Source organism: Ruditapes philippinarum, unplaced genomic scaffold (genome assembly GCF_026571515.1).
Source record: "Ruditapes philippinarum isolate M1 unplaced genomic scaffold, ASM2657151v2 ctg507_1_1_1_1, whole genome shotgun sequence".
Lineage (NCBI taxonomy): Eukaryota > Metazoa > Mollusca > Bivalvia > Venerida > Veneridae > Ruditapes > Ruditapes philippinarum.
The window spans coordinates 96567-112991 of NW_026853082.1; the positions used below are offsets into that span (position 1 = coordinate 96567).

Consider the following 16425-nt stretch of genomic DNA (forward strand, 5'->3'; position numbering starts at 1 on the left):
GGGATAAATTCAAAATTTCCCATACAAAATTGTTGTTTTTTTTTGTAAATTTTTGGGAATATATGTTGAAAAAAAGGGCCTATTTACCCCGAATATTGGGGCAACCCCTAAAACAAAAGGGAAATTTTAAACACCGCATTCTTTTTCCGTTTGACCGATAAAACGTACATGTACTCATTTTTTTCACTCCAATAGGAAATCAATATATTATGCATGGTTTAACTTTAAATGTGTATAAATATTATGCATAATTCTCATGTCTCCCTGGATAAAATTCAAAATTAACCATGTGGCATGAATACCTGTCAGTTATGTAGTATCAATTTGAGTCAAAACGCATTTTTCCAAAAGAAAATTGTACTGGTAGCGTATAGATAATAGTTATCCAGAACTAAGCAAATGTCAGGGTTTTTCGATGCTAATCCCCAATGTAAATATAATTATAACCTTACTCAAATTTCTTAAAATGAGGGGTGAAGTGTCTGCAAAAAAGGGCCTAGGGTGAAGTGTCTGGGGGTGAAGTGTCTGTAAGCCGAGGTGATGGACAAGGCAAGACATGTCGATTTTTTGTAGCTTATTATGAAGTTGCAGTACAATGAGAGACTGGCACTACTTGTATATTTTTTATTTAAAAAAGCTGTAAGGTAAGCATCAACAATATGTATACGCTAGATGTAAATAACTCACCTCCAAAAAATATATATAAAAAAAATGGGTCAAAAATGTCTGGGTAGGAAATGGTTTGAGGGAGGACTTTCAAGGGAAGGAACTGCTAAACTTAAAATTTGATAAGGTCAATTCAGTACAAAAAAGCTTTACCCGATAATGGCCGATTGTGAAGAAAATTTGTAAAAAATACAGCTTTTATTTTAATTGCAACATAAATATCAACGTTATGAAATATAAACAATGAACATCAGTATAACGTTGTATTTAAAGTCATATCCGCGGATATGACTCATATCCGGTATTAAGTCAAACCCTTGTATTTTTTGTAAGCAACCAGAATCGCCAACGATTTAACGACGATTTCGCCACTGATAAATGGATAAATGCAAAACAAGCAACGTTATTCAACAGTTAGGTAAATGGGAGATAAGGTTTTTGTAAATATAAAACTTACAACTCGTTTTAACACGTGGAACTTCTATATAAACTTCTCAATCTTTCACGGATGAACTTGTAAACAATGGTGATTGCGGTAAAATGACGTTAGGGCGAAAATAGTTCGTATTCATAAGCATGCATTTGTTTTTCTTAAATTTTACACTTATGAAGCATTAGGCCCTATAAGCTTTAAAGTTAGCTGATCTGAAATCCGTATTCCATTACTTGCTAAATTTTTTGAGTTCTATGACACTTAATTAACTTGTGACTACATGTAATTTGTACTATATTTATGCAAGTACTTTGGCTATGATCGACCGCTGGCGTAGTAATATTAAAATCGCGTAAAGCAAAAATATACATACAATTTTAAAAGACGATTGCTAAATTTAGTACAAAATTGGCCAGTCAATTTTAAAATAGATAGGGAACTATGATTTTGGAGTTACTGCGAAGTTTTGGAACTATTTTGCTTAGCGTAGGTAGCTGACTATTTGTGTTCATATCATAGTAAACCCCAAAAACGGGTTTTTATCACGTTATTTTTTGTGATTTTTTTCTGACGACAACGGTCTTCCATAGGCGAACAAAGCGTCTCCGATACTCAGAATAGCGACTGCATAATGGCGACAACAACAACAAAATAAGTGTAAACAAAATAAATGTCAGTAAAGTACACTGTAAAGTGGGTTGGTATATTTTCCTTAAAATATTACAGATCATAATAGGAATTATTAATGTGGGGTCGTAAGTTTATTATGAGTATTTGTTGAAAATTATTACTTGTTTTACTAGTTCTTTATCCGTTGAAGGTCAACAGGTGTTTCAAGCAATCTGTATTATACTTTTCATGGAAAACAGTTTAATTTATATAAATTACAAATCTGATTAACTCCTGTCTAAGTAAACATTCAAAAACGGCCTAAAAATGTGTATTTATAACAAGTTAATTTCGACAGTATTTTTAAACTATGGAACGCCATTATCACTTTAATTATGACGAATCACGTTAAATAAATTCTGAATACTTTAATCATGTTTTATTGTTAAATGTGTATTCAATATGATAAACAAGATCGACAAGGAAAGGCGGCATCCAATGAACGCAGCAGGCTGTTTTTTTTGTATTTTTTAATAGTTTTTATTTGTTTGGGTCGTCAGACCAAACAAATAATGGTAGCGAAATTTCAGAGTATAATGTTCTTAATTGCAAATGCCGAAAGTAGTCCACTTTTTTGAAGCGGTTACTTCCCTTTTGTATGTACACTAAAGCCGAAAAATTCAGGGGAGATCACTGCGTAAAGATGGTCAAAGACAGGCGCATCAATTTTCAAGCAAAGTAATTCCCGAATGGTCGAAGGTTTCTAATATTGTTTTATTGTATTTTCTGATCGAAAATAACTAAATACAAAGCGGACATTCAATCTCTGACACAGAAGTTTACAACAAACCTAACAACAAGTAGTTCTCAAAACAGCTTAAAACTAACGATTTAAAAGAAAGAAATATTTTATTTTGTTACAAGTATCCAACAAATTACAACGCATTTAAAGTTAAACAATAGCGTTGGCTTATAGAATTGTCAATAAATGCACAATCACAAATTACGCGGATGAATATGATTTTATCAATGAAAATACTATTTATAACCGAATACTACACAAACCGAGTAGTGGAATATATAGATTCTACATGTCGGACTGTTTGGGCGAGAGGATTTTCGCTAAAATATTTACTTCAATTTTAAACAACAGGTTTACCCTGAACAAAATACCTCGAAATTAATAAGGATTACAAACCCGAAATGCAATGGAAGTTCTCAATTTAGAATGACTTGATATTATTCAGACTTTCTGTGTATAACTTCTCCGTGGTACAGTGGTAACGCGCTCGCTTAATGTGTGAGAGGTCTCGAGTTCGAATCCCAGTCGAGGAAAAATTTTTTTCTGATAAATTCTTTTTTAAGTGTTTTTGTTAAGGAAGTAGCCATGATATGCAAGGATAAAGTGTAACTGTCGTAAAAAATGAACATAAATGATTTTTTGATGCAACTCTAGTTATGCAGAATTCCGTATGTATCAAACTCTGGTGCCTTGCAAAATGAATTATAATACATTAAAATAAACCTATACAGGAAAATGCATACAGATATACAGCAAAGATCAGAAAATACCACAGAACTTGCAGCACTTTGATTTTTTATAAATATAAATGCTTATAGTAAGCTCCAGGGGCCCGTCTTATCAACGATCGTACGATTTTGGAAATCTTAGCGTACGATTTTGATCTACGATTGTCGTACGCTCGATCGTAAGACTGTCTTATCAACGCGGTCGTACGTTCAACCTAAAATCTTACAATTTTCATAAGCGTACGATTCTTACGCCTGCGCACTAACACGTACTCTTCAAAAAAGGAGGTAACGCGCATTTTAATGTCATACTTGAAATACGACGTGTGCTACAATTCAGCGATGTCTGACAAGGCAAGAAAAGTTAATTGGACAACTGATGAGCGTGATATGCTCATTAGCAAATGTGAAAATGCTGATGTGGCCACCGGCAAGTTTTCACAGACACTTACGGCCGCGGACAAAGCCCGGTTTTGGGCGGATGTAGTGGAAAGGTAACCAGCAATTTTTATTAATAGATCATTTACGATCATTTGCGATATTTACATGTATATTTACATAAATTGTACTTGCAAAACTTTATATATCGCTTTAAAACATCTAAAAGGCTTAAATTAAAGCCGTGGTTTGTAGCGGTACTGATTCAATGTCACTCGATCTACTTTCGGATTAGTTCTATTTCACAATATACAAGGAATGACATATCTGATATACTGGGATCCTACATATTACCGGACAAAATATGATGTTTTTTCGCTGTAACTTTTATCTAGGATAATAAAAAAGTATGAAATTTTACATAAATACTTGTAGGTTCTTAATATACGTAAACATTCCTTTATTAAACATAAAATTAAACATTTGACCGTAGAAGTCTGTCTTGTAAACAACTCAATTTACCGGACATTGCGTTAAAAAAAAATTGAGTCTTAAATTGAAATTAAGCAAGGAAACTACGACTATTGAATGGCAATGTTAAGATACTGGAAAACCCAGTATGTCACTAAAATAGACAGGGCAGCCTTGCTTGTAACAAAGAGGCAAATATAGGGGTGAAATTGAAATTAACACTATTAACTCAATTTACTTAATTATTGATTCTTCATGATCCTTAAAAGTATGACACATTTTGATATTCAAATGGAATTCTGTTCTTTCACTTACACTTTCCTTTTGATCATCATGTAGCATGTTGCAAAAGCCATACAGTCTATTTTTGTATATTTTATGTAGAGTTTCCTCTCATGGGCATAACCCGTTTCCTTATATTTTTTTTAATTTGCATTTCTTTGTAAAAGACTACAACAAGATATTGTTCGAACGAAATCTAAAATTACTTTTTAAAGTTTTTATCATTAAAATATGTTACGATTATCTCCTGAGGTAACTTTGAGAAGAATTAAAGGAAAACCTATCTAAAATAACCCATTGAGGGCCTCAATATTCGGGAATGCGCAGAACAGATTATTCCCCCGCATGACCAGGTCATTGAATAATTAGTAAACAAGAGGGTATGTTAGTAAATAAAAAACTGAATCAATAATATTTGCCTGAGAGTGATTTTGTTGTTATTTACTTTGCAGTAGAAAGTGTGTGTACGATTCAGACCGGATAATTTTTGAGTTTAAGCAAAAAATAAAGCCTTATTTGACAGGAATAGATTTTTTCCGGTAAACTGATTGTCCGGTAAACATGTAGGATCCCAGTATACATGTATTTAACTACTTTGACCCATATTTTATGTTATTTCTTTCATTCATTTTTCAGCAAATTTTACAAATTTTTGACATTAAATAAATTCGACCAATTGCCACTTTCTATAAGTTGACCAATTCTATAAAATAGACTGGTTTGGATTATTATAGTATAAAATTAACACTGGCCACTGTGAAGTTGTTAGTTAGGGTAGTGAATCATGCCACTCATTGTCACATTTGTATATTTAATACTTCTGGGGCTCTGTTTTCTGCATCCAACAATTTTGAATCTGTTAAATCACATGTATGATTTGCTAGCCCAGCATATTACACAGCAACTGTATATTTCTCATAGGACTAGAACATGTACAGTACATGTCAACTCTACTTCTGTTTTGAGGAAATAAGGTTGTTTTTATTGTTTAAGTATAATCAATAAAAGGGAGCTGTTATTGTTTCCATATACTTCTCTTACTTAAAGCCCAATCAAGCATCAGAAATGCTTGTTACAGTTTAAACAAATACTTATGCTGGTAATTGGTATAATTATAGTGAATTGGTAAATTGTACAGGACCTTGAAATTATGTTAGTCAATAACAGCATTAATGTCTCGAGAAAAAAAACAACATTTTTTATTGACAGAAGTTCAAGGTCCTGTGATGGAAGTCAAAATACTTCATGTGTACTTTGTTTACATTTTGCTACCTTAACAACACATCACTGCACATTTAGTGCTGTTAAATTTCTTCAGTTGTTAATCATTTTACAGGTTCCTAAATCAATATCAAAACATTATTTAACACATGTTTGACATTTCTAAAGAATTAACAAATATGCATAATGTGCCTTTACGTTATCAATCGTCTTTCTAATCGTTCTTAACTTTTTTTGTATTTGCAAATAAATAGTGTACACTTGTCACTTTTCATGTTTCCCTTATCCTTAAATATATACTATGTATATGCTTATCCTTAAGTATAATATTTTAATCACAGAAAATTATTGAAATCAATGAAATATTTACTGAATGAATAAAATAATGAATGAAGTATGTATGGGAAGCTGTGTTCCCCTAAACAGGACAAGTGAAGTTGGTCTTTTTAAAAAAAACTGCCAGTTTTTTAATGGTTCTTAATATTTACTTTGTGACCACCTATAACATGTAGAATTTTAAATTTAACTTATCTACTTGGTGTGAAGTCAGAATGTGTTTGTTATATATTTATATATATATGTATATACATGTATTACATATATGTAGCAGTTATCAATATTTTCTAATGTCAAATTTAAGCATATATTATATATCTTTAAGTTTGATTTATTTCAGTGTGAACAGTGTAAGCGGGTGTTCAAGGACACTTGAACAAGTCAAAAAGAAATGGATTGACTTGAAGGTTTGTATTTTAATGCTAAAATTTCTTTTAAATTTATTTAACTATCATGTTTTTTTAAATAACATGTGAAAATAATTCTAAATAAAGAGTAAAATCTGATAATTTGTAATTTGAAAGCTTTGTTTATCTGAATATTTAACCAAAAATAGATCTTTTACCAAAATAAAGTATTTTGAATGTCAACCTTTCTCTCCTGCTGAATTTTTTCAACACCCACATTTTATTCATTGCATGACATTTTGACCCTAATTTGTAAAAGATTTAGATGTTTCAAAATTGTTAATGTTTATGCTGTAATCATTTTTTTTAACATACAGCACATTTATAAGTAACAAGTCATTTCATATTAAAGGGTAACATGTACCTTTTTGCTGTAAAAGCAGGAGTTATTTTTCACCCGTCTACCTGTAAATACTCTGCCCTTCTACATATTTTCATGAAGTGATGTATTTATATTACATCACAAGAACAAGAAGGTGAGATTAGGTGTTGACAGTTTCTAGATACTTTTAGTTTCTGCATTCATTACAGACACAAATGGAAATTTATTTAAGGCTAATACATATGATTGATTATCTTTTCAGTCACAAACCAAGAAGAAATCTATACAGTATATTGAGGAAACCAGAAAAACAGGTGGTGGCCCAGCCCCTATCTTAGACCTGAAGGCATGGGAGAGCAAGGTATCAATAGGTTTAATAGTTAGTATGGTCTAACCATCATAGAAAAAAATAGACATTGTCTGAAGATACATAAACTGTTTTTCCAGCTTTTAAATTACTTCCCATTGCAAATTTCCTCCTAATAATTGCATTTTTTCTGCAACACTGTTCTGACATTGACATTGACAGTTTCTTAAAGATCAACATTGTCTTATATACAAATATCTCATATGTAAAGTTTATTGTGATCTGTATTGTCCTTTCCCTATATTTTTTCTTTAATAAATGTTACATACAAACAAATATCATCATCATTGCTTTTTGAAAAATGTAATGTCCACTTAAAAAGTATCCTGCATATCTTTTTTGTTTCTGAAACAAGTGAAGCTATAAACTTACTTTTTTAAGATTATATGTAAAGGGTTACACACCAGTTTATCATTTCAAATCTCCTGACTTTTCACTAATTTTCTATATACATGGCTATTTCTACACAGATTCTACAGACAATACCCTAATGCAGTGTAGAAGGGATAGAAAATGGTGCAGACACCTTTCTTGGTAAAGTTTTGTATTGCACTTATAAGTACATGTAGAATGATACTGTGATCATGTCATTAATTGTGAATGAATTTCATGATGAATGACCAAAATTTACTTAAAATAAATTATAAGTGAAGCACAATAACTTAATCCAAAACATCTTAACAGTATTAAATGAATAGACTATTTAAGAAAATTAAGACATTTGTTCCCAAGTTTAAACATAGAATAAATAAAATTAATTATGATAAACATAGATTGAATTTCTTCAGACTTTCACTTCTGTTACTGATATATAGAGGATATTTGTTTGTTTTGCATGTAAGATTGAAATATAATTTCACTGATTGAACACCAGATGCAATATTTTCACGAGTGGCGTAGCCATGAGTGAAAATATAATAGCTGGTGTTCACGAATGAAATATATTTCAATCTTATATGTAAAACAAATAATTTTTTTTCTTTTTATTTCATGCTATTTAAGTGATTTTAAGTATTCTTTACTGATTTTGCCGTGTAACGTCGCGCATTCTCCTTTGTGACTTCATCACATCATGACGTCACATCATCAATTTTGAAATGTAGTTCTGTTAAATTTCTCTAATTTTGTTACATTTTTAACATGATGTATGGTGACATCGACTTTCTTTTCCTTAAGAAGCAAAATTTACGCATGACAGCATTTATCTCTGCCTGTCATTCCATTTAGTTACGATTCTCTTTTCATCCGCATTCAGATATAGTCCGGCTACAATGAAAATTATATTTTATAAATTTCACTAATGGTTTATCAGAATATAATCATCTATATATTACAATAAAACACTGGAAAGCATGAAATAAAACTGTATAATGTATTCCATTTTCAGAAAATAATGATCCTGGCCTTACAATCCCAGACCTTCCTGTTGGAAGTGAGACAAACTGTAAGTACATGTATATAAATTTTATTGTTGTGAGCATGTTGATAATACATTTATTATAATTTGTTCGGAAATTTCATTATTTTCAATGTTATAGTAATTATCAAGTTTCCAAATATCCTTAATTGACAAAAGCTAATTACTCAAAATTAGTTTAATATTTCCTCTTTCATTGGTCAAGCAGTCAATGTTTTCAGTCATAAATGCTATTATGTATATTGGAATTTATTATGGATGATAGTAGATTAGTGTATCTGTTTCTCTGTGATTTAACATTATAATGTTACATAAACTAAGCTGTCATTTCCTATAATAGGTATCTAGGTAGATGTATACATATTTATATACATGTAGGTATACAGTCATGAGCAGAAATATACAATTAGAAAAGACACACAAATATTGTGAATTATGCAGCAATCCATAGACTACATAATTTTACGTATCAGAAGGCTACATACTTATACCAGAAGGTTACATACTTAAGATTCACATTTATTAGTTAGCATGTCACATTGTGCAGTTTATGGACATGTGACTTGTCTTTTAAGTTATGTAATAACTAATACAGGCTTCTTTTTTCAGCTTTGGGAAGAAAGGAAATTTTGCATGATAAAGGATTTGAAGGTAAGAATAACATAACTTAACTTTACATAATGTTTATTCAGCAATTTAACAAAGTACATAATGTCTTATCAATAATATATGTTGACATGTATTGTTGAAATTATTTATAGTCACACCATGTCATTTTTTATAAAAAATGATAGGATTGTTGCATTCTATTTAACTGAGGTTAAGTGTGCCAAAAACTCAAAAAGAAAAGCTTTCTAAAATCTTCTGGAAACTTGTATACATATATATTTATGAAAAAAATACCTTCATTAACACAAACAACTGTCGTTTTATTTCTTATTCAAGCTTGAAATAATTCAATAATACTCGTGCACATTAAATTGTAGGTGATAATGAGCCAGTGCCAAAGAAGGCAAAATATGACAGTAAGTATTATTATGTTATAGTATTACTCCAATTCTATTATTATTCATTTACTAACTTGCATGCTTCAACATACTAGTGATTGCGAACTGAGGCCTTGAAAAGCATGCACTTGAGTAGAACCACAGATCAGCCATAAGATATAGATACGTGTAGCTTCCATAAAAGGAAAAAAAAACCCAAAGTCTCTGTTGGGTTTTAAACACACAGCCGTGTGGGGCAGGTGATGTGAAGAAAACAACCTTAACTACTCATACACAAAAACCCCCATAACTTGATTTGAGGCATTATTAGTACATTGAAATACAGTAGTTGCACATTGAATCAGAATATAAACTATTTATATAATGCAGTGTGTTTTAGAAGTAATTTCTTGTAACTTAAATGCACTTTTTGCAAATTGACCATATCTAAACTTGTTCCACTAAGTATGCACATGAAAATTGTACATACATCAATCTTTTAGACTGAGTTATTTTGATTTCATTTTTCAGAGAAAACAGAGGATGACATATATCAACTTGTTGAACAACAGACTGCAATTATGACAGAATTGAATTCAACATTAAAAACATTAAATCAGTCTTTAGATGCATAAAAAAAAGATTAGACAAACTTATTTAAAATTCTAACACAACATGTATGTTTCCTTATGAACTCAGAAGAACCGAAATTGTGTGTTATGATGGTCATAAAATCAATGTTGACATTCTTAAGTTGGACATTTGATGAAACCATTAAAAATTTTACGAGCTGAATATTAATATGGAAACTTTACAGGCAAAAGTTAGCTTAATATCGGGTACTGCAGCATTTATTAAATGACATGTGTTAGGATTGAAATAATATATCTCAATCAGTAAATTTAACCATTGATAAATTAAAATCAATGTTTGTCCTTCAGATGTGCAGCATTATATCAACGGGGCTTTGCCCCCGTGATGTTATTTCTTACATCTGGACTCGAACAGTGTTTTTTTAGCACAAAAATCAAAATTTAGGATATATTATTTCTTAATCATTAATTTATAGTCATTGTAAAATTTTCATTTAAGCACCCACCCTCCCTAACATAGTGTTGGTGTCTATTTTTATCAGGAAACACTTCTGTCCTATCTGTATTTTGAATTGTTTTAACCATGTTTGTTTTGAAGTAACAGTTGAGCAATTATGATAGTTGCAAGAGTTAAGTCCTTTTTAAACTTAGAATTTTAGGCAATTTAGAATTTTTAACATAATTGCCTGTAATATAGAATGATTTAAAAGCTATAAAAGACATCAACATGAAACTTGTTATACTGTTAGTTAAAAAAGAATTTTGACAGGTTATATTACCCCATTTAAATGGTTGTTTGCTTATATAACCTAGTCACAAGGTGAGGGTTATAATTTGCAAACAAATTCTTTTAAATGGCCATATAACTTATCAGAAATCTTTGTAACAAAGTCATAATACAGCAAACAACATTTTAGAGGGAAAAAGTTCTTCAATCATAAATTTAAACATCATTGTATTCCAATGAAAAATGATGTTAAAAAATGTGCAGTATTTGAATTATTAATATTTAACAGGTATAGTTGTAAGACAAGGGGATATTTCTGAAAGCTATATTTTTAGTAGTTATTTTTCACAATGAATTAATGTATTTCATGAAATCACAAATTAATATTCAACAGATTAACTGAATAGCTTTCACATGTATAGTTTACTTATATTATTTAATATTACTACTTAACCCCTTTAATGTTTATTATTCATTACAAATAAAAAAATTTCTTATCAAAAGTATCATTGACTCTGACAATAAGTTAACTACTGTACTGTGCTAATTTTGGTTTATGTGAAATACAAAGTAATTCTTTTAAGTAATACATGGGTGCTAAATTGAGATCAAAACATAGATTTAATTGTTTTAATTGAGTGAAATGTTATATTTCAAGTGACCAGAACAAGTAATTGTATTTTAATTTCTATGTCTTAAAAACATTTTTTCAGAATAAATTAACTAATTCCTGTCTAAGGTTATTATTACTTCTGTCGTCTCCATTTGGTAAATTATTATCATCATCATCATCATCCTGTGTGATGATCTCCACAGGCTCTTGTACTCCTCTAGTTTTACAAAAGTTATGTAGCCTCATACATGCTACCACAACTTGGCTGCTCTTTTTTGGTGAAAACGGTAGAACACCACCACTTTTGTGTAGGCATCTGCAATAAAGGCATAAATATATGAGCCGCGTCATGACATAACCAACATAATGGGTTTGCGACCAGCAGGGATCCAGACCAGAGCGCAGTCTGATCAGCATCCATGCTGTTCGCTTACAGTTTTTCTACTTGATTTAGGGTTGGTAAACGAACAGCATGGATCCTGATCAGACTGCGCGGATCCATGCTGGTCGCAAACCCATTATGCTGGTTTTGTCGTGACGCGGCTTATGTATGTTATTCGTTTCATGTGGTATGTCATTACTTCAGTGGCATGACATTTTCACAAAAATAGGGCCAGAAGTAGAGATCAAAGTTGGGACAGCATCATTTAAACATATTGTAAATTCATTATCAATACAGGTCATATAGTGAAACACATTATGATAAAATGGATCAATACAATTTGGCGGCGTGGCCGAGTGGTTAACGCGTCGGACTATTAATCTAAGGATTGCTGACCGCGTGGGTTCAAATACTGTCAGGGCCACGCCGTTGTTTCCTTGAGCAAGAAACTTTACATTCATTGCTTAGTACTGGTTGGTTCAAGGAACGGATTCGAGAGTGTTTCAATAAGCTTATAGCTTCCAACACAATCAAACTAAAATAAATTTGTATAAACTAAACTAATACAATAATTACTTTGAATGATTTGCAATATTTTACCTGAAACGTGACTTCAGTATACCAAAGGCTTTTTCTACCACCATTCTGCCTCTGCTATGGTGTTTATTGAAGGCTTCCTCTTGTGGTGTTGTCGGATTCACCTTTGGGGTCAAGAGGTACCTCCTAAGAGGGTACCCACTATCCCCCAATAACAACCCATTATTACTTTGTTCTAAATGTGTCTGAAAAATGATAGGTTATCATAAAGCAGTTATTTTCAGATGACATATAGTTTTCTTTAGAAAATTCACAAAAGCTAGATAAAATCAGAAAGAAAAAATATTTTTGTCCTTAATCATTTAGTATGATGTTAGCACAAGCATTTACTAATATAATTAGAAGTCCATTAAGGGTTATGCAGCTTTAATTCATGTCATGAGAAATTGATTGTGAAAAATTTCACCTTTAACCCACAAGCATTGAAAATGGCCGCATCATGCTGTGAACCAGGCCACCTTGAAACAACATCTGTGAATCTACAAGAAGTATATTTATTTGATAAGTAAATCTACAACAGCTACATCAATTTGATACATTAATCTACAGGAAATATATTGAATTAATAAATTTATCTGAAGTTGTACTTTTTTTTTATAAATTGCCAGTAGTATGCTTCCCTTTTTTCTCCTTAGCATTTTAATGTTATAAAAGTGTATGTTAAGTTCATCTTCATTATACTGATTTAAACAGTTGTCAAATGAAAATAAGTTCCTCCTGGGACACTTCTTGGATTAAGAAACTAAATTAGATTCTATTTTATATTTTTTTTGTAATTTAACACAGGACTTGAATGTTTGACATAAAATAGTGTACCTCATTTCAGCATCGACTACTGCCTGAACATAAAGAGCATGGAACCCTTTTCTGCAGACATAAGCTGCCTCATCCTGTGATGGACCCTGAATAGGGATGAGGGTTCCATCTACTGCTCCTACAAAAACAAGCAATTATCATAGTATTGCAAGCAATCCATAAGTCCCCTACCGGTTAGAACCCCATCAACATTCTGAAGGGCCATTCACTAATGTTTCAATTTTTCTTTATTTGAAGTAAATTTGTTGGAAAGTTCTTTAAAAGTGATCACAGGAAACAGACAGACAGACGGACTGAAGACACTCTAAAGTTAAATTTTGAAACATCCCTGTTACCAAAATATAACATTTTAAAAGCAAAATTCTTAAACAGGGAGATAACTCTTGAATTAAAGATGCAATTTCATAAAATTTTCAGCTCTTTTAGACTAATCACAAATATTGTTATATTTGCCATGTTTTAAGCCTATTTGTTGCCAAGGCAACTGATATTTTTTCAAAATAGGAAGAACAGATAAGACATGCATAATCTCAAGACTGCCATCTACCCATATGTCAAGTTTCATAAAAATATTTCCAGTACTTTTTGAGTTATCACTGGATTCAGTTTATGTGTAAAATTTGCCATATTTTCAGTCTATGTGTTGCCATAGCAACCAGAATTTTCAACATAGGAAGAAAAGAAAAAGACGTGCATAATCTCAAGACTGCCATCTACCCATATGTCAAGTTTCATAAAAATATTTCCAGTACTTTTTGTTTTATCACTGGATCCAGTTTATGTGTAAAATTTGCCATATTTTCAGCCTATTTGTTGTCATAGCAACCAGAATTTTCAACATAGGAAGAAAAGAAAAAGACGTGCATAATCTCAAGACTGCCATCTACCCATACGTCAAGTTTTATAAAAAATATTTCAAGTACTTTTTGCGTTATCACTGGATCCAGTTTATGTGTAAAATTTGCCATATTTTCAGCCTATTTGTTGCCATAGCAACCAGAATTTTCAACATAGGAAGAAAAGAAAAAGACGTGCATAATCTCCATACTGCCATCTATCCATATACCAAGTTCATAAAAATATTTTCAGTACTTTTCAAGTTATCGCGGGATCCAGTTTTGTGGACGGACGGACTGACGGACTGACAGACGGACGGACAGACGGACGGAGGGTAAACCTAAAGTCCCCTCCGGTAAACCGGTAGGGGACTAAAAACCGGTAGGGGACTAAAAAAAGCTGAATTGATATTTCTTAGTAAGGATTGTATACAAAGAAGTGCCACTTGTGCCTGTAGAAATGATATCAAATGATTTTAAACATAAAACAATGTAACAAGCATTTCCAAAAGCATAATTATTATATTTTAAAACATTGCTTTTAATATATATGTATATATAAAACTAATGTTCAGTAATTAATGATCAATTACCGATTACGTTTGGGATTCTACATTTCTCATAGAATTTCCTCTTCAAATGATGTAATCTTGACCTCTCAGTTGGAAATCTGAAATAAAAGTATAAGTGGTATTTAATTATAGACGTTAAATGAAAAGAGTATATGTACTGATTAAAGAAGTGGTAGGAATAGGGTTTTCCTTTGCTATATGAAACCCCATAAAATATCATATTGCTACCATTATTATCTAATATATAAAACATTATGAACAAGTTAGAGCCATAAGACAGTGAATACAAACTATTCTTAAAACAAAAAGAGCTGGCATAATGCATTTTTTTTCAAAGTTTAGAAAGGGCCATGATTATATCAGACAAAACCCATGTAAGTACACCGGTAAATTATGCACCACATGTTAAATGTATGTGACCCACATATTTTACATATGGTAAAAACATATGGTTTCTTCCAGAAAAGTGCTCCATATGTTTTACATATGATGCAAACACATGTTTTTCATATGGATACACATGAGTAACACGTTTTTCATATGGTGGGCCAAGAAAAGGTCACTGTTTGTTACATGTATGATATAGACTTATATTTTTCACAAAAAATTATTATTTTCATTACAAATGGTAAATTAATATGTTCCAGAGTTTGGTGTGCTGGAACTCGATAATTCATACAAGTGTTAAGTGTTCAGTACCATGTGTAAGTAATATATGTTATTTTGGTTTTGGAGTGATATATGTGGATATATTACCTGTTAAGATTTTATATCACCCGAGCCGTTAGGCGAGGGTGATATTTTATCTTGACAGGTAATATATCCACATATATCACTCCAAAACCAAAATAATAATTTTATAACCCTTCCCCTGCCGAGTTTAGACGATTTTTTAAAAAATCATTGCTGTTTCAAATGAAACGTCGAAATAAGATTCCCTTTAGGATACCTCTTCGTCACAACATGACGTCACATAAATACATGACGTATTTTTCCCGTACCTTACGAAAGTAAACAATAGAAAAGGAGTAGTCTGTTCTCTCTATTCAGGGCATTAATTCTCACCTAAGTCATCTGTTACCACATGTTTAAAAGTACTCAGCAATGACTGACAGAACCTATGTGGATATGAAGTACTAGGGCTCTCTGTACATTGGCTCTCCTTTGGCAATTCATCTATTAGGGCTTCTTCTGAGAAATGAAATGAAAATCAAATTGAAATATTCTAAATAAAAGGTACTAGCCTGTACTTAAATATTATGGTTACAGCTAAGGACAACATGAAAATGAGACATTCAACTAAAGACATGCTATTTACCAAACATAGGCAATTTAAGACACATACTTCCAACATTTTGTAAAAAATATAGACTACTTAATCTTTGTTATGTCAAAACTATTCTTCATTTTCATACAAAATGCAGAGTCTATCTCTATTTGTACTACCTTTTATATGTATCAAATAGTATCATGTACCTTCCATCTTTTAAAAAACAACTGACTTTGATATTTCTATAAAAGATTTTCAGAAATACTAAATCATCTCTCTATTCAGGGCATTAATGCTCACCTAAGTCATCTGTTATTACATGTTTAAAAGTACTCAGCAAAGACTGAAATGAGCTCTTTGGACATGAATTTTTTAGGACTCTCTGTATATTGGTGCCCCTTTGATTAATTATCCCTAAGGTGTTCATCAGCAAAAGAATTACATTATGAAGTGGTAAATTGAAATAATTAAATTATAAAAAACTAGTCTATGGTTACAACTGAGGACAGTGTGAAAATGAAACATGCAACTAAAGACATAGTGTGTACTAAACATAGGCAAATGAAGACACAAAATTCAAACATTTAATAAAAT

General features: G+C 31.4%; 1 protein-coding gene across 1 annotated transcript; it reads right to left on the reverse strand.

The window, feature by feature from the left end:
* Positions 1–11441: 11441 nt before the first annotated feature.
* On the reverse strand, positions 11442–15050 carry LOC132733457 (putative nuclease HARBI1). Its single transcript, XM_060720105.1, has 5 exons — positions 14583–15050; positions 13154–13271; positions 12744–12816; positions 12341–12522; positions 11442–11674 (listed from the first exon to the last, which is right to left on the reverse strand). The coding sequence occupies exons 1-5, from the start codon at positions 14884–14886 to the stop codon at positions 11455–11457; spliced, it is 897 nt and encodes a 298-aa protein (XP_060576088.1). The 5' UTR covers positions 14887–15050; the 3' UTR covers positions 11442–11454.
* Positions 15051–16425: the final 1375 nt, after the last annotated feature.